The sequence below is a fragment of the Suillus fuscotomentosus genome (assembly GCF_016647785.1).
Source record: "Suillus fuscotomentosus strain FC203 chromosome Unknown F5891scaffold_126, whole genome shotgun sequence".
Lineage (NCBI taxonomy): Eukaryota > Fungi > Basidiomycota > Agaricomycetes > Boletales > Suillaceae > Suillus > Suillus fuscotomentosus.
The window spans coordinates 24463-50649 of NW_024539638.1; the positions used below are offsets into that span (position 1 = coordinate 24463).

Below are 26187 nucleotides of genomic sequence, written 5' to 3' on the forward strand. Positions count from 1 at the left end.
TCAGTAGCAATCCCCTTGGGCCAAATCTATACTCACATCCAGAGGTCTATTTGGGTTTTACCCCACTTCACCCTTACTTCCCCTTTCACCCCTTCTTATCTAGCTATCATTCCTCGCACACAGCGGACTGAAAAGCAAAAATAGGTGCATCTCTTCAATTCTACCTACACAGCCATGTGCATGAAATACAGAGAAACACACCCTTTGTGCTCATTTGTATTCCCTTTTGAGCCTCAAATACCCAAACACCCGCATTGACATTGGTCTCTGGAGTTTTGCAATACTCCTATTCCAGATGCAACCAACATCCAAAAACCCAACATAGTCCTGCTTTCTAGCAAAGTTCGACCAAAAGGCTGGGCACACATCCTTACTTGCATCGAGATCACCGAATCTGATTTTGGTGCACACCGCAACATACCATTGTTCAAGGGGGTAACCATCAAGGGTTATGTGAGAACAACCTTGGCATTGCTGTGCCATCCTTTTCAGCCTTGCATCAAACAATCTCCATGCTCATCATATGGACCACTCAGGCCTCATCATCACACACCCTATCTCAGTCATCAAAACCTGGCATGTCTTGTTGATATGCTTGATACCATGTCACTAGTGAACAGTAAAGCATATGGCATGGATCCTACCATGCATATGTGCGACGAGTCATGCAAGGAAACACAATGTGACTTGGGGGGCAAGGTGATAGGCTGGATAGAGGACAAGGAGAGGGAAAAATTACTCATTATATCCATCTTATGGAGAAGCCAGGGCCTTTTCTCCTGTGGAACCATTTTAATCATGTTCGGGATCGGCATGGACAAGACTATGCACTGAAGGATTGTTGGGTAGAGGATGTGAAGAGAACTTACAAGGCAAAGGTCCTTGAGATAGTCCGGGGCATTCCTCATGTGGTTACTCTCATGGCCGCTTGAGATGTCGAGTACAAGGGAGAGCCTGACTCCACAGTGTGCATCTGACAACTTCATGAGACTCAGCCCAGGATTTCACTGTAAATACCACCAACACTTGCTTTTGACACCATGCGGAGAGCCGCTATTCATGTACTTATCTAAACGAGAGTTAATAATTGCCTTTCATGACTTTGTAGTGGGTGGGTTGCTGTCTTTGAGTGTATAGAATTTGAAGTTTAATATTGACCATTTATTTTCAGCGCACAAGGTGATGGTACAAAGGAATGTCCTACACAGAGACCTTAGCCCCAACAACTTCATTATCTCCAATGGACGCAGCTACTTCATCGACTTTGACCACGCTCAGATCATTATGGAAGGCAACACTGGTGTTCATTCACAGGGTACTGTGAGTCACGATCGAAGTTAACATGATTAGATTTGCTGATGTTGTTATATGTAGGGTACTGTGCCATACATATCTATCCGCCTTCTCTATGCAGCAACTGTGATTGAAAGAGCCAATGGTGGATGAACCTCTGTTCTACATCTTTGTCAACTTTATTACCATGTTTGATGGGCCGACAGGCAAGCAAACAGACCTCCAGATGGAACAGTGGGGTCAGGCCATTGAGGACATGGGCACTGTAACACTCAGGTTGGCGTTGGGCACGTATCTGGTGATAATCATGTTTTATATTCCTCAACACACTTCCGATCTTCTGAAAAGTTCCGCATGCTTGTCCGAGTCGTCTGAAGGTCGTCTGTCCAATTCCGAGGCCTTTCTAGCTTTTCCGATCCTCGGTACCATGTCCTGCCCTTGTCTGTTTGACTTCACTGGTGCATTTTTCACTTGGTTATCTGTTATTGATTATGTCTAGGGGCACATACATCGAAAACCCTTGCTAATACGTATAGATATGCACCTCGTGCATTATTACAAGTATATCTTTGTAGCGACTCACCTTGAGTCTTATTACATTTCAGATGTCTTATCTCGCTACAGTTTTCGCCTATGCAGATTCTGGACTTTCACGTCATAGGATATATTCTGGCTCACTAGGTACTTGCAACTCACTTTACTTCCCTTGCTTCAAGTCATAGTTAGTAGTAGTCACTTCTGGATTTTAGTACTTCACACAATCGATCTTTGTTCATTCAGAACGATTGTTTGGCCTCACTGCTGCCATTTTGCTTTTGAAATCCCTAAGTCTTTCAATGAACTTTTGCTAGTCATACTACGCAGAGTTCTATACTTCGACAAACACCGTATTCTCTACCGGAAACCTTGCTGTTTCACCAGAAGCTTCGCGCAACCTCAGACCTTCGTTTCTCAATGTCAGACCTATACCACACACTTCGGACAATTCTTCGGAACTCTGAACGTACTTGAGGTATCTTTTCCTTCTCTCATCCTCGATCTTAACAAGATATCCCTTGCATTTTATATCAAGAGATAATCCTACAGGCAGTCTCTTCAGCACAAACATCTCACTCGCACTTTTGAGTCTTAAGGTAACACCTTTTGTATAGCCACTAGGAATCAACTCTTTACAGTGCTTTGGCTGCTCCATACAAGTCAGGGCTGGTGCTCATTCCACAATGCAACACGGAATTAATGAATTGTACAACAACTTACTTTGGCATGCTCAAGGGTCTTGTTCAGGCATGGTGCCACAAATTTCTTGATGCAGATGCAGATCAGAAGTGTGGAGGCATTACTCATAAAGAGATTGAGGAAGTCCTCAATGCATGGATTTCTCATGAGAGCACTGATGAGCCTCTTCCACTGGAAGAAGTTCATTGAACTTCACCATTGTGAGAGGCTGCAGATTGTCCCAGTGACGAGATTGTGATATTCACAGCTTGCATTTGTAGAGCCTAATAATGGCGAGGCTGCAGCCTTCACAGCTGTCCCTTTCTGTACCCAACAACACAAGGACAATTTCTTCCCTATGAATTATTACTTCGCCATCACATTTTTCTGCCTTTGTCACAAGGCTACATATGCCTACCACTGCCTACCACACTTCTGATATGAATAGACTCCACTGGTATGCAAGGTTGATGAGCATTAGATATTTGACCCGGAAAATGAAGGCTATAAACATCCTGACTCCCACAATAGTGGAGGAGGGTCTTTGTCAGTAGGATACATCTACATTTCCCTTCACTCTGTCTGCAACTCCACTGGCAACTTCCATGTGGTTGATCTGTCTCTTTTTGTCTCATTCTTTTCTGACCATTGTCTATGAAATCACTAGTGTATGTCTAAAAGTGCAGTGTGCTGTATTCAAATAGAATGAGGCATGATTATAGTACAAGGGGCAGAACAAATACAAAGTTACAGAAAACGAACTGCTAGCAATTATGATTTGTGTACTTGAGGACCAGAACACCACAGGCACCTTGAAAAATGAAGGCCACAAGCATAATCTTAAGTATGAGCATTTGAACATAGCTGAATTCCATACTCAACAGGGTCATTTTGTGTTCTATACTTCTCCTTTCAGAAGTCCTGGTCTGTTTGTTGGGAGGTGATGGAAGAAGTGTAAATGTATTGGATGGAACCTGCTGGTGATACAAATAAAGAAGTCTTATCATATATAAGAGGTGTGTTCATTGTGGACTTGTACAATGACTTGTAAATTTAAGGGAATGATATACTTCAGGGAACTTGATCTATGGATGGAAGAACTATAATAGAATAAGGTTTTGCTCATTAAGTAGTGAATGAGACTCAGTCAAAACTCCGATGGACACATCTGGCAGCCACCCACTGTCTGCTAACCATCCACTCAGCCACCTACTTACTTAAAGCATCAAAACCCCTTTCATTGGAGTTTCAACTGAGTCTGATTCACTACTTAAGCAGGGAAACCTTATCCACTCTCTTTCCTCTCAATCTACGTTAACAAATCTCATTAGTCTTATTGAATATAACCCATAAAAATAACACAAAAATCTTCAATTTGACTCATTGTGGTCTATTGTATGGATTTGTTACACTTGTTGCGTAGCAATAGACATATTATAATTTGTAGTCAGAATGTAATCTCGCAAAATATTTGCATAGAGTTGATTTACTTGTCAGTCATGATGGAGTTTTATACTCTTGTGCATCACACTCTAGGCTATCGCACCTCCAGAATGTGCATACACCTCTTGTGATGTTGTTGCTCCTAGAACAATTAAAACTTGACAAGTTTCTAATGGTACTGTAAGGCTGAGTTCGAGTTCAAAGGGGAATGGTTTTGATGCAGGGAATTGTGACGGCTGCGGCAAGAAATGAGTTATCTTTTCGAGTGGATTCATTCGAGTATCACGAAGCTATAGAAAACGGATGGTCATTCGATCCTCTCGTAGAATAGGTACATGGCTCTATATATATGTATGTGAGTGGCAAGCAGAATGGAGGTGTTGTCGAAACAAAGGCATAAAGAAGGAAAGGGAACCTGGTCGTGAGTTTAGAACAAAGGTAGAAATAGAGATATGAATGGGAAGTATAATGGAAGGCAGTGCGTACTGTGTCACAAAGGGTCCGAGCAAGCATCCAGCATCAAAGCCACAGGCTTCCCCCCAACTTGAAATATCAACTGTCCCAGTTGATCCTCTAACGACAAAACTATTCTCCATCAGGTGCAACTCCGGCCAGGTCTGCAGCATTGATGAACTGTGTTACATCCAGTGAAGAAGAGGAGCACAGGTAATAAGGAATCAGACGCGAAGCAGTGAATTTGAGCTTCGATATGGCGCCGTCTATTTCTGTGAGACAGTAAGAACCTCCTTGGGACCGAGAAACGATGAGCATAGGCCCAAAGTACCGAGGTTTGCATTTGGTGTTCGAAGCAGCCTCTATCTTCTTGTTTAGTACTAAAACTAGTGACCCGGGCTTGAAGTTATAGTGGTGTATTGTGTTGGCATGGCAACATTCGAAGTCTTTGACTGACATGAGGTGGCTGCGCAACAAGCGGTCATGGGCAAGAGATAAGTCTTCTTCTCGTTTGTCAAGCTGCCATGCACGGAGGGCGAGAAGATCAGCAGAGGAAATGGTGTTAGAGATGTCGGGAAGCATGAATGTCGAATGGGAGCAAAGGCTATGTCATGTGCGAGGAAGAAGGGGGTGTAACCAGTGCTTTTGCGAGTTGTCACTTGATCGGCCCAAAAGACATGCGGGGTGAGTGTAGGCCACTTTGTGATGTCGCTATCACATGCCTTGATGAGGGAGTCCTTGATGGTTTGGTGCGAACACTCGACGAGTCCATTAGCTTTAGAGTTGTATGCGGAAATTCAAATGTGATTGATATGATACTTTTGAGAGAGCCAGTCTATGGCAGCGACGAATGGGGTACCATTATCGGTAACGATTTCCTCCAAACCTCCCCAGCGACATAATATCTCCTCGAAGATGAAGGAGCTGATAGTGCGACCAGTTTCATTTTGTAGCATTCGCCATTCTGGCCAGTTGGAGAGGGAGCAACAAGCCTGGACAATGTAAGTGAAACCATGTGAGGTTGGCATAAACATTGAATCAGCAAATGCCTTGCGAAAAAGGGGGGCAGGAACAGCAACGATGGGGGGAATAACGACTTTCTCCACCGAACGGAGTTGACATTGGTGACATGTTCTGAGGTACCATGCTAAGTCTTTATTGAGCATAGGCCACCAAAAACGATCCACTATGGTGCGACGAGTAGGATAAAAGCCTCTGTGTCCAAGACGGTCGTGTGTTTCATGTAGGATGCGAGTTTGGTCAGGACCGAAAAGTACAAGCTGATGACAGCCGCCTGGATCCTTGTGCCAGAGGCAATTACCAAAGACAAAATAATGGCCTGCCTGCTTACGAATCCGGAGAGACTAAGCATCTGAGGCATTGGGAGGAAGTGTGAGGGACTCGAGGTATCCTTGTAAAGTCCGCAGTTCATCATCACGAGCGCGGGAAGCATCATCGGAGGGAAGGTCAAGATCAGATATGTGCGAAGTTTCTGCGAAATGCAGTACTGTTGCGTGGTTCATCACTTCGAGACCCCCCATGCCCAAATCGTGTGCAACCCATAATCCACAGCCCAAGATTTCGTCGACCCAATCTTCTACATCTGCAGACTCTTCGTCACTCTCATCTTCAGGAGCTGGTGGTCTTCTAGACAAGCCATCGGGTCCAGCGTGCTTTATTCCAGGTATGTGCTTGAGTTTGAAGTCGAAGAGAGAGATTCCAGCGATCCAACGATTCATTGCTGCAGTGGGTTGAATGTCAGGGTTGTTGATCATATACTTGGCGTCGACTTTGACGGTCAAGTTTTTGACTCCAATGAGCCATACTTTGGTGGCTTTGAGGGTATGAAAGAGTCCATATAGCTCGATCTTGGCTTGTGAGTATCAAGCTTCTTGTTTGTTCCATGTAATTGATCCAAAGCAGGAAGGACGTCATTTCCCATTGTTGTCAATCTTGGACAGAATCCACCCACAGGCAATATAGGACGAATCTACAGCTAGAATTACTTCATTAGATGAGCTGTAGTCGATAGGACGAATGGCAGGGGAATTAATGATAGCATTCTTGAGTTTGTTCATGGCATCCTGAGCTTCCTGAGTCCATTCAAAGGGGACATTGTTGCGAGTGAGGTTGGTGAGAGGGCGTGTGATACTCGCATAGTCCTTGATCCAATTGCGGATGGTTCCAGCAGTCCCTAAGAATCCTTGGACTTCAGTCCTGGAGGTGCAATAAGGCTAGTTCTAAATCTTCGATACTTTAGACTCATCCGGTACATGGCCTTTGTGAATACACTTTTGTCCAACCACGATAACTTCAGGGACACAGATAAACAACATTTTGGCAGAGACTGTGGCACCTGCACGTTTGAGTCATTCACCTCATTTTAGCCTGCAGGAACTAAATTGTGTTCACTCTGTGCCATGCCTATGCTCATGCGACACATTCCATACTTCAGATGCCAAAGGCAATGATCTCACACCTGATTTAATGCACTTGGCTCTCGCCAATGCAGGCTGCACAGATTTAGATGTTTCGACTACCAATGAAGATTTTATACTTTCCATAATCTACAGTTCAATAATGTTTCAGGCCACACCAGCTGTCCCTCCCACTGTATGAGCACCCCTTTCTGTTGCACCAGCACCCCTTCCTGCTGCACCAGTGCCCCTTCCCGCAGCACCAGCTGAAACCATCATCACCCCAGTTCCCACTGTGACTTCTGAATCTACAACACTTGGACTACCTGCTGTCACACCTGCTGTCACTGTCACCACGGCCACAGAATTCCCATCCATTGTGCCTGCCACTGTTGCCATCCCCGCCAGGGAGGTTTTGCCACAAGCTGTAGCTTCTCAATCATCCTTTGGTTGACAAGGCTGAGGAAAGAAGGCTGGGGTACTCACACCTATATCATCATCAGGTGATCCAGATGCATTGACAGAAGGGCAGTGATGTGGCCGGCCAACAAGGAGTTGCAAAAGAAGTAATAGTACAGTGGCGGAGTACTATATGTAGATAGATTCAGATATGCATTGTTGATGGTTGCACTTGTTATAATCAGATTTGATCAGTCTGAATTGACTTGGAACCTAAATGTGTTCATTCCAACATCATTGAGACAAAGTTGAGCAACCAGTTGGAAGTGACTGCTGATATTGCCAACTTGGTTGAAATTTTGGTTGAAAGGCACGATTAGTGTTGCCAATAGCTTGGCTGAAAACTGGTAGCCACCCAAGCTGAGCTAAATTTAGCTAAGCTGAGCCGAGCCGGGGTACCCAATTTCATAACGGTACAACCCATGCACTGACCGCTGGTTTTGGCTCGATTTTGGCTGGCGCTGTGGCTCAAACCCAGAATGGATGACCTTGTTGTTGTTTGTGACAACAACAAGAACAATGTGCTATTTCGTTATCTACACTTCCTGCTTTGCTATTATGTATCTTACATGTATCCATCCACCACATAATCTTATAATGACCTTGGAGCAGTATCTGGCACCCATGTGCATCTCAGTTCTCGTGCCATGGTTCTTGCAAGCTTCAAGCCCACAGCTCCACTGCGCCTGAAGATTGATATCAATGTACTACATATCATGGTGAAAAAAGAAATCCTCTATAGTCACACTCACAAAATTCCCATTTACAAGCCGAGCTGCACAGTGGTAATCAGTTCTATTGACTTGTTTTAGTGCAGCCATGATAAATGAGCTGCGCAGTGGCAATCAGTTCTATTGACTCATTTTAGTGCAGCCACAATGCATGAGTTGATAATGAGGTGAGTTTTTGTCGCAATAACATGCTCTAAAGCCAAAGCTGCCGTGTCCGACTCCTCGAGCAAAGACTCTGGTGAACAACACCATGAACCAACTGCCATGTCGAAACAGCAAGGACACCCCGCACCTGCTAAAAGCATCAGCAATGAAAAGAAAGCCGAGTACTCAGAAGACAAGAGGACTCCAGCCTTCACATATGAGTCGAAAGCAGCCTTGCCAGAGGCCACACAGCGTGTTTACCATAGTATCCTGAACATGGTGTTCCAAACCTCACTATTGCTGACCTATTAGCCATTAGCCCTGATCTTCGCTGTGAAACTGTGAACCACTGTCGCACCCAGAGAGTCCCTGCTCCATCAACTGTCATCTCAGCAAACTCCCAAACCACCACACTCACAAATGTAACACCACCTAACATCGAACATGCGACCCCACTGCGCGAACTCAAAGTCACTCTAAATGGCATTCACTCGGAACTCGGTCTACTTGACAAAGGCTCGGAAATCATTGTGATACGAGAAGATACATGGAAGAAGACACAGGCACCTCACAACCAGCACATCCGGATGAAAATGCAGACTGCAAACAGAGGAGCACAAGACATGTGGGGATGTGTTGAAATGCTGGAGATCGACATTGATGGTATCAAGACATGGGCTCATGCATATGTAGTATCTGATGCACCCTATCAGCTCCTTTTAGGGTGACCTTGGCAGCAGTTTGTTAGATTATCGAAGACTGAGACTAATGATGGAGTTCTAGTCACCATCCACAACCCTCTTAACAATAGCAATGTTCATACATGTCAAACGTCTCCACGCCCATGGCCTCAAGGTTCATTTTCTGTCACCTCTGCAGCCTTCTACACGGCACCTTCCATTGCACCCACCTCTCACATCAAAACTACTCGCAACTCTGCTCTTTCAGTCGCCTTAGCCGCAGCACTTGCTGATAAGCCCTTTCATCACCCTCCAGTTCATGTCCTCACTGCTACGTCGCTTGCAGAACATCTTCTGCAAAGTTGCTTTGACTATGATAAAACAAGGCATGTATTCGCCTATAAGAAGGTTGCTAACAAGGTTAAGCCAGTCGCAACAACCATGCCAGCCCATGCCCGCATAATCTGACATATTCCCGAGGATCCCCTTCTAACACTTCCAGCCGTGTCTCCAATTCCACCTGACTTCATTCCCAGAAAACGCCTCACCCAAGAACGCATGAACGAACTGGGAGTATTTCGCAATGAGTTCCTCTGGCCTGAAGAACAGAAACTCATGGCACAAGTGCTTATGAATAATGAGTTGGCTCTTGCCTGGGACAAATCGGAGAAGGGCTGTTTCAAAGATGAGTATTTTCCTCCTGTAATCATCCCCACCATCGAACACACACCATGGGCACATCACCAACCCTTCATTCCACCAGGAATTAAGGACGAGGTCATCAAGCTCATCCAATCGAAGATCGCCTCAGGTGTCTATGAGCCATCTAACTCATCCTACCAGTCTCATTGGTCTTGTGTCGCAAAGAAGAGTGGAGCAGTCCACATCGTACATGACCTCCAGCAGCTTAATTCAGTCACTTTCAAAGATGCTGCAACCCTTCCATATGTCGAGCATTTTGCTGAGCAATCAGCAGGGCAAGGTATCTATACAATGATGGACTTATTTGTAGGCTTCGATCACTGGGATCTTGCAGAAGAATCGCGAGATATCACGACCTTCCAGACACCTCTCGGTACTCTTCGTCTTACCATGCTTCCCCAAGGGTGGATGGACTCTCCTGCAGTATTACAGAATGATGTAGCTTTCATCCTCCAGCACGAAGTCAAGATAGCCCCAAACTTTCAAGACAACATCAATGTCCTTGGCGCACACACTTGATATGAGCTCACAGATGGTACTTGTGAACTCCATCCCATCTAATTGCACTTGCAGGTATGATCTCCTACCTAGCTGTCATATTGCGGTCATTTCATGGTCTTCAGTTATCTTCTTCCTAACCCTTCTACACAAATTGGCTCCCAAGGCCAAACATGAATGTACGCGAGTATTATTTTTTTGTACTCTATTATCTTATTCAATATCAATATCTTCCTTTCAGTTGCCCTCGATATTCAAGATCATGATTGTCACGGTCACAGTCTGAGTAGTTCTCTCAGGAAAACACGTGTCGCTGTTGATGTGTTTGAGGGGGAAAGTGTGGATAAGCAGAAGGCTGGTTCGGGATTTGTTAGCACATCAACCGTCTTTGTCGCGCAACAGCCCAGTTCTGTCTAATGAGGGTGAAGTATGTGAACTGCTTCATGCGAGCGACATCTACTTGTGCTTATATTCTTGACCAGTCTACCGCATCAGGTAATGCACCGAGGCCGAAAGGCAAACGAGCCATGGATTCATTTCTCGAAGAGATCAAGAGGTAAGTGGCTAAGTTCTCAATGCTATGTGCATTACTTCATAATCCCTTCAGGCAGCAGGCCATGCGAGAGGCCAGGTATTCCTATTCTTCCTATGGGCGGTCGGTGACTGCATTAGCAGGCGAGTTTTCATCTGCTCTTACCGCCATCAAGCTCAACTGTGTTGCATTTCAATTATGAAGGACAGAGTGGTAGCAAGGACAGCGGTGATCCTGAGGTGAGGGTGAATACCTTTGCTTTTCTTCGTTTTCAGATGGTTTCTTTCGCAGACTTCCAACCTTTTGTGGCCAATTTACCCTCCAATGTTACCGAGCAATCTCTTGGGTACTCTCCACAAATCGATGATATTCAGGTCGATTTCCCCGTGCAGGTTTCAAATCATCGGCCCATAGATGAAACTCGTGATGGGCAAGAACTGGTGTTGATGTCTGGTAGCCACTGGTAGCCAATAATATTGTGATAATCGCAAACGAAAAACACAAAGAGGAGGCGCACTTTTACTTTTCACTTGTGCATGGTTGTCGGCGGATTATCATGTAGCCAATAAGTGTAGCATCTCTGAAGTCATGAATTCCAAACCCACCAGTTGTGAATAGAGGGGCCAGATAGTGAGGTCACAATGTGGACGCGAGCAGAGGGTTTTGCAGATAAGAGTCACCTTGCAGAATGCTCGTAAATAGTGCATGAAAATGCGAATTGATAATCTACAGGGACAAGCTACAGATACAGGCCTCAGAGGTGCCTTCGTTCTTCCTGTGCAAAACCTACAACAACTCAGCAACGTCAGCCTCAGTTTGAACATTCAACTTACCTGCTCCCTTGCAGCAGTGTAGTCTGCTTTCGTCACCCGCAAAGCCAGCATGCCTCTGTCCAGACGGCCTTGATGTCAGCACCAGAAAGATCTTCATTGGCCATGATGAACTCCTCCAGATCAACATCTTTGCTCGGGCTCATGCGTGACATATGCAATCTGTCATTATTCAGTCTTCGTCAAATTTGCAAGGGAAGAGGAAAAGCTGACTGGAAGATATGTCGCTTGGTCTTCAGGTCAGGCAGCGGGAATTCAATCTGTCAGTCTATACGACCTGGTCAGATAAGTGCGGGATCTAGCGTCTCAATCTTATTTGTGGCCATGATAACCTCGATGTCGCCACGAGTGTTGAAGCCATCAAGCTGGTTAATTAGTTCAAACATTGTTCTCTGAATTTCATGGTTGCCACCTGATGTTGAATCATACCTTCAAAGATAGCGTCAGTGTTCATAAATGAAAAGTGAAACGCGTCGTTTACCGTTTGGTACCTATAGCGTCGATTTCGTCTATGAAGACAATACTTGGGGCATGTCCTTCAGCTATGCGAAAGAGTGCGCGAACAAGCTTGGGACCATCACCAAGATACTTCTGAATAAGCTCAGAACCGACCATGCACAAGAATGTTGCGGACGTTTGCTTTGTGACTGCCTTGGCAAAGAGGGTTTTTCCTGTTCCAGCAACCCCGTAAAGGATGGTGCCCTTTGGCGGCTTAATTCCCATCTCCTCATATAGCTCCGGATGTGTTAGCGAGAGTTTGACGGACTCCTGGGTCAAGGAAGAGAAAACGCAATATGAATGTGCCACTCTAGATTTTTAGAGGCCACGAACCTCAAGACAACCCCGAAAGATCTTCTGGAACTGCAGGATGCAGTCAAAGTCCATCACCATGTAGTGTTGCCCAGGCACATCGGCATACGATGGCTCACCGCGACTGAACCCAGACCATAGCTTCACCAGTCTGACTTGCTTTCACGGAGAGGGATAGCGTAGAAAACGTCAACCACAGCTTTCTGCAAAGATGAACCGTCGGAATCCCAGCTGAAAAGTTCTGGAATGACGGTTCTGAGATTATTGAATGGGATGGGAAGACCAAGGAGCAAGGAAGTAGTTGGCACTAGGTCTACATGGCTATGGGGGACCGTAGCTTCTGGGAATGTGATGATCGGTAGAATGGCCTCTGGAATTGTGGAATCGGGAAGGGAGAGAGGGACCTTGCCATATATCCAGATAGCTAACATTGCCTCTAGGACTTTATCACCGCCATGATTACCCGTCTTGTCCATTTCTTGATCCTCAAGAGTTGTGAGGGTATCATCGTCCATGGATGCAATGACATCGCGCAAAAGAGTGTTCATCTGCTCGAGTGTTTCTCTGAGGATGGGATGGTCCGGACTGACACCGCGACTTACATGGTCGTCGCCTAAACCAATGGCGAAATGCCACGAGTGCTGATGATACCGCATCAAAGGTAAAAGATTATCGATGACGCCCTGGTCCACGTTGTGAAGGTCTTCGATGTTGAAGGAGTCGAAAGCAAAAGTCATGTTTGGCTGAAAGGCATCTGGGAAAAGGGAGTGTTAAGTGTCACCGCTAGCGAGAGCAATCTTTCCTTTGGATTGCATCAGGGAAACAGTATGCGAAAGAAAGTCAGTACATACCTTTCTGCCCCAGGCTGCAGCATTTAGCTGATGGATGATAAAATCCTCTTGATGAGCCTCAAAAGTTTTCTCCGGCCTGTGGTTATGCCTTTGAGTCGCTGAAGAGTGGTGGGTCTGAGTGCACGTCTGGATGAGAGGTGGTCAATTCAAATTTCACACAGCAGAGTGAGGATAGATGAGGATGTTATCACTGTGGAAAGGAAAGCCCATGAATTTAAGTAGGAGAAAACGTTGAAAATCAATAGAGAGAGCCACTGAAACCAATGAGGTAGCACAATGAATCGACGGCCATTGAATCCCCCAAAAAGACAATGGACATCAGTGGTTGAATCACTGATTGTTGTTGACATGGCCACTGAATTCAATGCGGTAAACCACTGACTTTCGATGGTGTGGCCACTGATTATTGACAACATAACCATTGAATTTGATAGGGTATATGTATTTAGCAAAAGAATATAGTACCAGATTATGTATGGAGCCTGGGTGCCCATCAGTACATGCAGGCATTTCATGCAGCATAGTTTGCCATTGGCAAGGATTGAACATGTGAACCCAAGACCTCCGGTAATGAAAGTTGCAGCATTGTTAACCGCTATGTAGGCCACAGGACCATTTGTATATATCAACAATAACGCAAATATATCCAAATGTTATATGACAGTGCCAATGCCAATATGTCTACCATGTCTGAGGAAGAATGAAAATTCCACCAAGTCAGTTTCACTAATGAAATTCATATCTCACACCATTGAGATTCATTGGCTAATCCATCACATTTTGTTGTTTTCTCCATATTATTTCATAGGTTGTGCCCTTTTTTTTTTGGTGATCCATTGAAATTCATGTGTCAAACCATTAAAATTCATTGGCCTAACCACCACATTTTATTGTTTGATTGATCGTATTTCATAGTCACATATCATTGTTTACACCACTGAGTGCTCACACTGGCAATGAAATCTATGATATTAGCCGAAACAATGAATACACTTGCTGAGGGATTCAGTGTTATGCACATTGAGGCTCATTGGTTCAATGCTCAAACCACTGAAATTCATTGTTTCTACTTCCCACAGTGTTATGGTGGAATGGTGAAGCAGGTTCAACTGAGCACGCTATGACGAGGAGGACAGCTCTTGTGTGGGTAGCGAGTGAAGTGCAGATGTCTGCACTTCTGTCAGGGAGTCTGTGAGTAAGGAAACCCTTTGTAAATAAATAGATGCTGGACGGCGCGCTGCACAGGATACTCGCTGGTTGCCCTCAAGCTTGTTGCATCACAGAAAAGTTAGGCTTAATAGACCAAAACAAAATAGCATTTGGGCAATTAAAATGGTAAAGGCAGGGTTTGAACTGTTATGCTCACTATCAAAGTAACAAGACACATTAACCAATAAACCATAGTAGCTCAGACATTATTGAAACATGATGATATATATACCAATGCCGCTCAAGCCTCAATAATATTCAAGTTGTACAATTTGCCCTTATTGAAATATATGGATTTTAATAAGCTTTATCAATAAGCTTTGCTCTAAACTAAGGGTGTAATGATTCACCAAAGAAAGACCTATTTTTCACTTCTGACAACATTATGAGGCTTGAGTAACATTGGTATATGGAGCATCCTGTTTCAATAATATTTGAGCTACTGTGGTGTTGTGGTTAATGTATTCTGCTATTTTTTCAATTACTTGCTGGTTCAAATCCTGCCTTTGTCATTTTAATTGCCCAAAATGTGATTTTATTTTGGTCTATTTACTTTACTCTATTACTGGATGGTTCTGTGCAGAGCTGTACAGAAGATTGTAGTTTACTGATGTGGGAATAGACAGGTTCTCAAGCCCAACTTCTTTGAGAATGGCTTGAATGTCCTATTCTTACACATTTTTGTTTTGGCAAGCAGTGACTAGCACCTTTCCATCTGGAGAAAGGGCTGCATACAATCTCTATTCATGGTAGAGGGGTGGTCCAACTGGAGAAGGTAGGGTAATACTCAGCCGAAAAAGCCTCTTGGATTTCTGCCGCAGCCTGTGAGGACCATCAATCTAAAAGTAGTGCATGCAACATGATGCCAGTGACTGATGCTTACCGCAAGGACTTCTTTAATCAAACCCAATAGCTCCCATTCACAGTCGTCAAGCCGATAGCTTGAATACGTCGGCTGACCTTTGTCAACTTGCAGCAATCCAACTTCACAAATGGAACCTTCTAAGCCTTCGCGATATCCTGGACTCCTGCAGATTTCTGAATGCACCTGGTTTGGGATTTTGAGGCTCTGGTGTGAAACTGGCGATGTTGTGAACCATCAGCCTAGCACAACAATGCACGGTCATGTTGTGGGAGGTGGTGTAAGGATTATATTCGCTGGCTGTGACTGCTTGAGCTTGTCATCTTCACTGTCAGCGCCATCAGAGTCAGGTCCCTCTTCATCTGAAAGTCTCTCGATCCGAGTATTATCCTCGTCAGGGCCATTGGAATCAAAGTCGCTATCATACTCTAGGAGACCCTTGTGTTTTTTTTGAGGCAGGAATAGGTGTAAATGGCATAATGATAATGATTTTCAGGAGAAGATAGTTTATAACAGGCAAAATTTCTCTAAGTCTAATATTTCCTAATTGAATGAAAAAATCATGCCACTGCCATCCTTTATGAAAAGAGCTGTAAGCATGATCTGGATCCACAGGCCTATCTCCTGCTTTGCTGTATTTGGAGCTATGTAGAATTGAACCATAGCAAGATGGACTGCCTCAAAGCACAGAATATAGGCTCATCAGATCTACCTGATCTGTTGGAGGCCAATGAGGTCGAACAGACCAATCTAACTGATGCACAGCACTTTAGTCTTGGTTCATGGCAGGGGAGTAAATCATTTGCAGACATCAAAGCAGGTAACATGGGCAATCTAGTTTTTGATCAAATTGAATGAATTTTTGAACCACGCATTTGCTGCCAACAATATATCATTTCCAAGTGGAAGATGTGTCTAACTTGCTGCTAGTGACATGGTGCGTTGAGCATCTACAACCCTCAAATGACATCACTAATAGTATTGCACTTTTTCTCAGATTACCGAGTTTAGATTCCTTAAAGTCAGCTATGAGTTGCTTGTTGACTGGCAAGTCTCCAATGCAATCTAATGTTTCATGGATTGCCTTGATATAATTGTGTCGTCCTGCAAATGGAAGCTGGTTCCATCTTCACCAAGCTGTTGTTGATCTTTACCTGCACAGTTGGGGACATCAATTATCCTATCACACTCACTCCTATATGATCAAGTGGTTGGCGCTCATCCATGGAAGGACAAAGATTTCAAATTTTGGCAGGTCAAGGCAAAGCCCAGGGCCTCTGCTGAATGCTTCTCGGTTCAATCAATAGTCCATGGTTGTGTATTAGCAGAGGATAGCACTAGACTGAATGAGTTTTTGGTTGTCGATACAATTGACACAGACATGTTCCTTCGAATGAAGGAAATTTGTATGGAGGCTGGTTATTAGGTTAGATTGACTTCTTACCACTACAGATGGCATTTTTAATGAAAACCTCATCTGTATTGACCTTTCATCCTCACTCGCTGCAGTTGAAAGCATCTTCTTCTCTGGCTCCTTTGTGTCCGTCTTGAAGAAACATCCTCTATCTCCAAGCTTCTCACTCAGTGCAGCGACCTACGGGTTGACCAGCAAGAACCAGAATACTATATCACATCAACAGAGTCATTGCATTCAGAACCGAAACATGAGCTTGCTAGCAAGAACCTCGACGAAGGAGTTATGATACAATCACTGGCATTGAACCCAAGGATCACGACTTCAAGGTATACTTTTTCTCCACCACTGGGAGAGAACATGCTGCCGAACTCAAGCCACACGAAGAGGCCCCAGAAGCTAACCAAGGGACCGAGGAGGCGCCGGCTGAGCCCAAGCCGGAAAGGGTAGAGGATGGTATTGGGAATATACCTGTACCGACGAGCCGTCCAACGATAAGGAGAGTGAGGTAAGAAGTTACACCAAGGCAATGGCCCATGCCTCCAGTGGTATCTGAATGATGTCAGATGGGCAAATTTAAAAATGGCGAGCAACAGCACCTTCTGCGGAGGTCCGTTCTCCAGGATTCAAGTCGGCTTCATCGTTAGGTTGCTTTTGAATCTTTAAAGCTGTTTTCTGAGCTGTGACTCGGAGGAATGGCCATCCTGGTCGAGTGAACTGTTACAACATGGTGTGTATAAAGTAGGGAATATGAGCATTGGGGTGCACATGATATCAGTGATCAGCAGGTAATATTGGTGTCACACTAGTAGTAGTACTAACTTGAACTTCAAGTTCAAACATAATTCCTGACTTTCCCATGTCCACACTAAACTTGCCACTGATGCTTACACCCTTTCACGAGTCTCTGACACAAATTGACAGGTAGAGCTGGCTCTTATTGAGAGTATAGCAGGGCGTTCACGCGAGGCTAGACAGGTAAGATCTCAGTATTCGGATTACGAATCTCTTTATTGACAAGTGTTTTTACCTAGACAGGTAAGCTACGGTATACGTTAGTACTTGTACTCAAACGTTACATTAGAAGACTTACATCTCAGTATTCAGATTACGAATCTGAGATGTTTCGATGGTGGATGGCTGCTTTTATATGGTGAGTGCGCCAGCTGGCCTTTTGATGAAAACATATACTAAAGGAATAAAAAAAGATAGCCGACATTGACACGTCGTCTGGAATCTCCGTTTGGTGGCGCTCGCACCTCGAGCTGCCTTACTCTTCGGCCGTAGTCCCATATCCTCCTCTATCGGCCTTTCCGTCCTCGGATTCTTCGGCTCTCAACACTCCCCCTCGAGTGCTATCCAAACGCATCATTCCCCTCAACCTCTGCAGTCTGGGACGCGGTAGTGCCTTGGTAAAGGCATCGGCGACGTTGTCGTCTGTGGGACAATAGAGAAGCTTGAAGACACCGCTCTTGATGTGCCCTCGGACAAAATGATATCGTAAGTCAATGTGCTTCGTCCTTGATTGGAACTTCCCGTTCATGCTAATGCAATGGCTGCTTGATTATCGCAGTGTATGGGGATCGGCAGGTTCAGGGCGTCGTAGAGTTCGGCGATGAGGAGCTGCAGGAAGAGGAGTTCGCGCACCACACTGGTAAGTGCGATATATTCAGCTTCTGCCGTCGACAACGCTATTAACGGCTGCTTCCTCGCACTCCAGGCTATGGGTGCGCCGTTGAACATGACGACGTATCCCGACATTGAATGTCGGTGGGGCTGGGACGCCCAATCTGCATCGACGAAGGCTTCCAGGCCAGCGTCTGTGACTCCCAAAGTAAGTTCCATGTCATCTGTTGCCTTCAAATAACGTAGGGCCCGCTTTGCAGCTTCCCAATGGGCCCTACCGGGATTCCTCATGAACTGGGATAGCGTCGCGACCGCGAACGCAATGTCCGGCCGCGTGCTGGTGGCCGCGTACATCAGCGAGCCAATGGCTCTTTGATATGGTACGTCCCACATGTCTTGAATTTCGGCGTGGGTAGCAGGTCCTTGCTCTACTGACAGGGTCGTTGTAGACTCCATTGGAGTCTGCACATTCTTGGCTTCGCCCAAGCGAAAACGTTCGACAATGGTCGCGACGTACGCCCTTTGCGATAGCGTGATGGTACGTGCCCTCCTATCCCTCGTCACCTTCAGTCCTAACAGCCATTTTAGTTCTCCCAGATCACTTATCTCGAAGTGTCGCTGGAGCTGGGACTTGAAGCGCTGGATGTGGGCGACGTCGTTCGCCGTTACGGCCATGTCGTCCATGGACACCGTGATGGCCATGTGCTCGTTGGAGGTACGTTTATAGTACACCGCCTGATCTACCTTGGACCTGCTGAAGCCCAGCGCTAGGAACACGCCCGATAGCTCTTCGGCCCACTCGAATCCTGCCTGTTTCAGGCCAGGCAAACTCCTCCTCAGCCGCAACACCTTTCCACGCTGGTCCTCCTTCAAGTAGCCGGGCGGGGCGCGCATGTATATCTCTTCCTGGATGCTGGCGTACAGGTAAGCGCTTTTTATATCTACCTGGTGTATTTCCCAGTTTCGCTGAGCTGCCATTGCTAGGACCATCCGGATCGTTATCATGCTGGCTGTGGGGGCGAAAGTGTCGAAGTAGTCGACCCCAAACTTCTGCCTCTGCCCGTTCGCCACGAGTCGGGCATGCAGCTTCAGCTTTTCGCTGTCCGGTCCGCGTTTAGTGGCCAGGACGTAATGGCACGGTATGATGTTGGCGCCTCGAGGTGGGTCCACTACCTCCCACGTACCTAGCTTCTCCAACTGACTTATCTCATAGTCCACCGCCTCCTGCCATTCAACGCCGTCTGGACCGTTTAGGGCCTGCTGTAGGATGGGTTCTGGCTCTGCTGCGGCCAAAGCAAGGTGAAGATAATTTTCTTCATCCATTAGGTCCACCTCTGACGCCTCCAACAGATTCTCCATCGTTAGGGCAGCCGTCTGGCCCTCGTTTAGGGTCGCATAGTAGCCGGGGGGTGGTCTTGCCCTTGTGGACCTCGTTGGAGGAGTAGATGGTTGAGGTTGTTGAGGAGTAGATGGTTGAGGTTGCTGGGCGGTAGATGGTTGAGGTTGCTGGGCGGTAGATGGTTGAGGTTGCTGAGGAGTAGATGGTTGAGGTTGCTGTGGCATGGTGGTGGGCTGGACGCTATTAGGTGAGTTATTATTACCGTTGCCGCTGTTATGTTCGTTAACAGTAGTAGACTCCCCCTCGTCCGGCACACCATCGGCTGCCAGGATCGGCTTGAAGGTGACATTCCTTTCGACCGTGACTCGATGTTTCCCGGGCCAGTAAACCCGGTATATCCCTTACTCTCAGCATCTACCCCCACGAAGACTGCCTCTTCTGCCCTCGCCTCCAGCTTACCGGCCTCCAGCGCATGGACGAAGACCGGTGCCCCAAATTCATGGGCACGCGACAAGTCCGGCTTGGACTTGCGCACCATCTCATAGGGTGTGCTACCTGGGATGGCTCTGGACGGTAGGCGGTTCTTGAGCCATGTGGCATAACTAACTGCCTCTGCCCACAGGTATTTCGGCATATCCTTGCCCAGGAGCATCGCTCTTGCGTGCTCGACCAGGGTGCGGTTAAGTCGTTTGGCGACACCATTCTGTTGGGGTGAGTCGTGTACTGTTAGCTGCCATTCGATGCCTTGCTGACGCAAGTATTGGTCGAACTCGGCGCTTAGATACTCCCCTCCTCTGTCCGAACGGACTTTGCGCACGCGGACACCCGGCGACTGACGCATCACCCACGCCTCGTATGACTTGAACGCGGTAAGTGCGTCACTCTTTTGTTTGAGGAAGTCGAGTCGAGTCTGCCGGCTGAAGTCATCCGTGAAACTGATATAATATTTGCAGCCTCCCAAGCTCGTCGTCTGCGCCGGCCCCCAGAGGTCGGTATGGACTATCTCCCCATAGGTAAGTGCACGTGACTTCGTCTCTTTTGGGAAAGACTGTTGCGCTGACTTAGCTCTCACGCAGATGTCACAGAATTCGGCTTTCGTCGCCAGGTCAAACTCGACTCCCACCACCAAGCCTTTCTTCACGGCTTCGGCAAGGGCGTTCTGGCCGACGTGTCCCAGCCTACGATGTAGCTGGCCTAGGGTAAGCTTTTCTTTGGCCACATTGGCGTGGTGACCCTGACTCCCCTTCGTCCCAACAGAGTACAGCCCTTCCACCTGTGGGATCTCCGTGATAACGTCCCTTCGGGGACCTCGCAAGAGAATCTTGCACATGCGTCCTTCAAAAAGGACTGCTAGACCGGCGGATGCGATACGATTTGTGGATATGAGGGTGAACGCCATACTGGGGCGTATAGGGTGTCCTTCAAGGTCACAGTGGTCCTTTTGGAGCCCAAAGGTAAGTCGATTCTCACATCTCCGCGACCTGTGGCGCTAACGTTGGAACCGTTTGCAGTATAGACCTTTTGGGGGGGTATTTCGACGAAAGTCTCGAATTTGGACCTGTCCGGACAGAAGTGGGATGTCGCGCCGGAGTCGACTATAGCTCCACGGCGCGCAGCAGGTAAGTGCATAGCTTCTGCTACGCTCGCAAGGTCTGATGTTGCGAAAGCGTAATTGCCTTGGGCTTCGGGCTCTTTGGCCGCAGCCGCGTTAGCACTCTGCTTTTGGGTGCGTCCTCCCCTTCTAGCCTTCTGCTTGGGACCTTGACCCTCCTTCCCTCCCCCTTTCCTCCAGCACTCACTCTTGTAGTGCCCCTTTCGGTCGCAGTTCTGACAGAGCGCATCTGGGTTGTAGTGGGGCGCAGCGCCATCCGCGGTTTTGGACTTCGCGTCGTTGGCGCGCGCGGAGAGGGCAGAGTTAGTGCCACGTTTAGACGGGCGTCTGTCGGTAAGCAAACGATGCTCGTATTCCTTGGTGATGACGTTGACAAGTTCGTATGTACTTAGGACCTTTTTGGTGATCTTGGCCGCCGCATTGATCGACAACAGGATGGGACGGTACGATTCTGGGAGCGACCCCAATATTATAGCGTAGAAGTCTTTTTCTTCGATGGAGGCGCCCATTCCCGCAAGGGACTCGCAGATGCGCAGCATCTCGCTGAAATGTGCACATACGTCGCCGTTTTCTTCGCATCGCGTCTCCTGAAGTGGACGACGGAGGTCAATTTGTACTAATTCGGTTTTGCCTTCGTGTATTTGACAGACCTCCTTCCAGACTTCGGATGCAGCCTCCAGCTTCTGTACCCGCAGCAGCAGGCGATCAGTTATGCTGCTGAACACTTGTTGTTTTACCAGCGAATTTCGCTGGTAATAATCATCCAGTTTCTTATCCAGGTCATCGATCTCGGTCTGGGTAGGGACGGTGCCGTCCTTCTTCGTTACGGCTCCAGTCTTGGGATCGACTAGGAACGGGATAGGTCGTACTGCCTAAAGGCGTTCATGACGAGCAAGAGGGTCACGAGGAGTTAGAACGACAAAGACAAGATCTCAGTTGTCTCAAACGAAAACTCTCTTATAACGGTGCGTCTACCTAGAACGACAAAGACAAGCTATAACTAACATTAGACGCGTTGTAAACTCTAGGGACTTGTTGGCACGTACATCTCAGTTGTCTCGAACGAAAACTGAGATGCACCTGCGGTACTGCTGGTAATCTTATAGTAAGTTGGTCAGGTACTGGAACATATGAATGAGAGACTGAAAATAAACTAGGACGCGAGCCGACGTCATACGTCGCTCGTCTTCGTCCGTTTTGGCGCGTGCTCGAACCATTCTCCCCTTATCACTCGGATCCTTCGGACTCTCTCGACTCGGATCTCCCCCTGGGCTCGGATCTCTCGGTCTCGTACTCCAACACTCCCCCTCGAGCGCAAGCCACGCTCATCATCGTTCGCAACTTCTGGAGTCGCGGTCTCGGCAGGGCCTTTGTAAAGGCATCGGCGATGTTGTCCTCGGAGGGGCAGTAGAATAGCTTGAATGTGCCGTTCTTGACGTGGGAGCGGACGAAATGGTATCGAAGGTCTATGTGTTTGGTGCGTGATTGGAACTTGCCATTGGACGCTAATGCGATGGCAGCCTGGTTGTCGCAGAACACGGGGATAGGATTGGGGACGGGGTCGTATAGCTCCCCGAGGAGCAACCTAAGGTAAAGTAACTCGCGTATCACACTGGTCAGGGCGATATACTCAGCCTCTGCCGTGGATAGCGCGATCAGTGGTTGCTTCCGGGCACTCCATGCAACGGGACCTCCGTTCAAAAGGACTACGTACCCGGACATAGAGTGCCGGTGGGGTTGTGATGCCCAGTCCGCATCCACGAAGGCTTCAAGACCTCCGTCCGTCGAACTGAGCGTTAGCTCGAAGTCTCCCGTGCCCTTAAGGTAGTGTAGTGCCCTCTTGGTGGCCTCCCAGTGAGGCCTACCAGGATTGCGCATGAATTGCGACAATGTCGCGACAGGGAATGCTATGTCCGGCCTGGTGCTAGTGGCTGCATACATCAGCGAGCCAATGGCTCGCTGATACGGTACATCGCGCATGGCCTGGATCTCCTGCACCGTGGCAGGTCCCTGGTCAACGGACAAGGTGAGTGTAGGTTCCATCGGCGTCTGTGCACTCTTAGCGTCTCCCATGTAGAAGCGCTCGACGATCGTGTCCACATAGGCTTTCTGGGAGAGTGTCAAGGTACGTGCGCCACGGTCTCGCGTTACCTTTAGCCCTAACAGCCAGTTTAGCTCGCCCAGGTCTGTGATTTCGAAGAATTTACGGAGCTGGGACTTGAAGCGGGTGATGTGGGAGGCCCGGTTGGCAGTAACGGCCATGTCGTCCATTGAGACGGTGATGACGACGTGCTCGTCCGGTGCACGTCTGTAGTAGACTGCCTGGTCCACCTTGGACCGGGCGAAACCTATCTTCGCAAAAACTCCTGCTAACTCCTCAGCCCACTCAAAACCGGCCTGCTTCAAACCAGGTAAGCTCCTTCGCAGCTGCAACACTTTTCCTCGCTGACTCTCCGTGAGGTAGCCGGGTGGCGCGCGCATGTAAATCTCCTCCTGGATACTCGCATAGAGGTACGCACTTTTTATGTCGACTTGGTGGATTTCCCAGTCGTTCTGAGCCGCCATCGTCAATACAGCGCGTATGGTGCTCATGTTGGCTGTGGGCGCGAACGTGTCGAAGTAGTCGACACCGAACTGCTGCTTCTGGCCGTTGGCAACGAGTCGTGCCCGCAGTTTGAGTTTTTCACCGTCGGGTCCACGTTTCGTGGCCAACACGAAATGGCAGGGGATGAGGTTAGCGCCGCGAGGTAAGTCTACTACTTCCCACGTCCCCAACTTCTCAAGCTGACTTATCTCGTAATCAACAGCTTCCTGCCACTCTACTCCATCTGGTCCGTTTAACGCCTGTTGCAAGGTGGGCTCTGGTTGGGCGACTGCCAAGGCAAGGTGAAGGTGAGTTTCTTCATCCAATAAATCTACCTCTGACGCTTCCAACAGGTTCTCCATCGCTATGGCCGCTGCATTGCTGCCTTCGTTCAGGCTAGCATAGTAGCCCGGAGGAGGTCTGGCCCTCGTCGTCCTTGGAGGAGTAGATGGTTGAGGTTGCTGCTCGGTAGATGGTTGAGGTTGCTGAGGAGTAGATGGTTGAGGTTGCTGGGCGGTAGATGGTTGAGGTTGCTGTTGCGTGGTAGTGGTGATGGGCTGGACGCTATGAGGTGAGTTATTATTACCGTTGCCGCTGTTATGTTCGTTAACAGCAGTAGGCTCCCCCTCGTCCAGTGCATCCACCAGGATCTCTGCCGGTGCAAAGGTGAGGTTCCTCTCCACCGATACACGGCGTTTCCCCGGCCAGTACACTCTATAACCCTTGCTTTCAGCGTCTACCCCCACAAAGATTGCCTCCTCTGCCTTCGGCTCCAACTTCCCAGCATCCAGCACGTGGACGAAGACTTTCGCCCCGAACTCATGGGCTCGCGACAAGTCCGGCTTGGACTTGCGTACGAGCTCGTATGGCGTAGTGCCGGGGGTCGACCTTGATGGTAAGCGGTTTTTCAACCAAGTTGCATAGTTGACCGCCTCTGCCCACAGGTACTTAGGGAGATCCCTCCCTATCAGCATGGCCCTAGCATGTTCAACGAGGGTCCGGTTCAGGCGTTCGGCCACGCCATTCTGCTGAGGTGAGTCGTGGACGGTTAACTGACGCTCGATACCCTGCTGACGGAGGTACAGGTCGAACTCGGCGCTGAGATATTCTCCCCCTCTGTCCGAACGGACCTTGCGCAGCTTAACTCCCGGCATCTGACGTGCCAACCAGGCTTCATAGGCCTTAAACGCTGTAAGTGCCTCGCTCTTCAATTTGAGGAACTGAACTTTAGTCTGCCGGCTGTAGTCGTCCGTGAACGTGACGTAGTACAGGCACCCGGCGATGCTTGCCGTTTGGGCAGGGCCCCATAGATCAGTGTGCACGAGCTCACCATAGGTAAGTGCGCGGCTCGTGCTTTCCTCTGGGAAGGGCTTCCTCGTTGACTTAGCTTGCACACAGGCTTCGCAAAATTCGGCTTTCGATGCGTCATCCAGTTCTAGGCCGGTGACTAGGCCCTTCCGGATTGCATCAGCGGCTGCAGTCTGGGACACGTGGCCCAGTACTTTGTGGGCGCTGCTGACGGTAAGCTTCCCTTTTGCGATGTTGGCATGATGCTGACGTTGTTGTCCTCCTGCGACACTATACAGGCCTTCAACCTGGGGGATCTCTGCAATGACCTTCCGGTCTGGCCCTTTCGACAGGAGCTTGCACATCCTGCCCTCGAACAGCACGGCTAGGCCAGCCGCTGCGATACGATTCGTGGAAATTAGCGTAAAGGCCATTTTCGGTGCGTAGAGTGCGTTTTTTAATGTGACCTTTGTGCGTTTCTCACCGAGCGGTAGCTCCAGGTGCACATCTCCACGGCCAATCGCACTCAAGCTCGAACCGTCGGCTGTGCGAACGTCTTGGGGAGGGATGCTCACGAAGTTCGTGAACTTCGCCCTATCAGGGCAAAAATGAGAGGTCGCGCCCGAATCTACGATTGCGCCTCGTTTCTCGACAGGTACGTTCAGCTCGCCTGCCACGCTCGCCAAATCTGACGTAACGAAGGTGTACTGGTCGTCGTGGGCTTCTGGCTGTGTGGCCGAGTTAGCAGCCTGCTTGGGTGCTTTCTCGGCCTTCCTTTTCTGCTGGTTAGGGCCTTGCCCTTCCTTACCACCCCCCGGACGCCAGCAGTCCGTTTTATAGTGGCCCTTCCTGTCGCAATTGAAACAGGTGACCTCCGGATTCGTTTTGGGGGTGCCGGCTGATGCTCTGCCCTTCCCCTTAGCTTCTCTAGCAGATAGGGCGGAGCCTGAAGCTCCCTTCTTGTTGGGACGGCATTCGGTGAGTAGGCGATGCTCGTACTCTTCTGTGATGATGCTGATTAACTCGTAGGAGGTGAGGGGACTCTTAGTTATCCTAGCTGCTGCGCTGATGGACGATAGGAGGGGCCGGTACGACTCCGGGAGCGAGCCTAGAATAATGGCGTGGAAGTCGTTATCGACGATAGCCGCGCCCATTCCTGCCAGCGACTCACGGAGCCTTATGAGCTCTGCAAAATG

The 26187-nt window shown here is 48.1% G+C and overlaps 3 protein-coding genes across 3 annotated transcripts; 2 read left to right on the forward strand and 1 right to left on the reverse strand.

The window, feature by feature from the left end:
- Positions 1-1059: 1059 nt before the first annotated feature.
- F5891DRAFT_1197568 (uncharacterized protein) lies at positions 1060-1792 on the forward strand (the record flags this gene model as incomplete). Its single annotated transcript, XM_041368506.1, has 4 exons — positions 1060-1111; positions 1172-1320; positions 1375-1438; positions 1500-1792. The coding sequence occupies 4 exons, from the start codon at positions 1060-1062 to the stop codon at positions 1790-1792; spliced, it is 558 nt and encodes a 185-aa protein (XP_041218135.1).
- An 8686-nt stretch (positions 1793-10478) lies between these two features.
- F5891DRAFT_1211111 (uncharacterized protein) lies at positions 10479-11034 on the forward strand (the record flags this gene model as incomplete). Its single annotated transcript, XM_041369185.1, has 3 exons — positions 10479-10591; positions 10643-10690; positions 10743-11034. 3 exons carry the CDS (start codon positions 10479-10481, stop codon positions 11032-11034), a joined length of 453 nt encoding a protein of 150 aa, XP_041218136.1.
- Positions 11035-11678: 644 nt separating this feature from the next.
- Positions 11679-12944, reverse strand: F5891DRAFT_1211114 (P-loop containing nucleoside triphosphate hydrolase protein; the record flags this gene model as incomplete). Its single annotated transcript, XM_041369186.1, has 4 exons — positions 11679-11826; positions 11879-12165; positions 12229-12362; positions 12425-12944. The coding sequence occupies 4 exons, from the start codon at positions 12942-12944 to the stop codon at positions 11679-11681; spliced, it is 1089 nt and encodes a 362-aa protein (XP_041218137.1).
- Positions 12945-26187: the final 13243 nt, after the last annotated feature.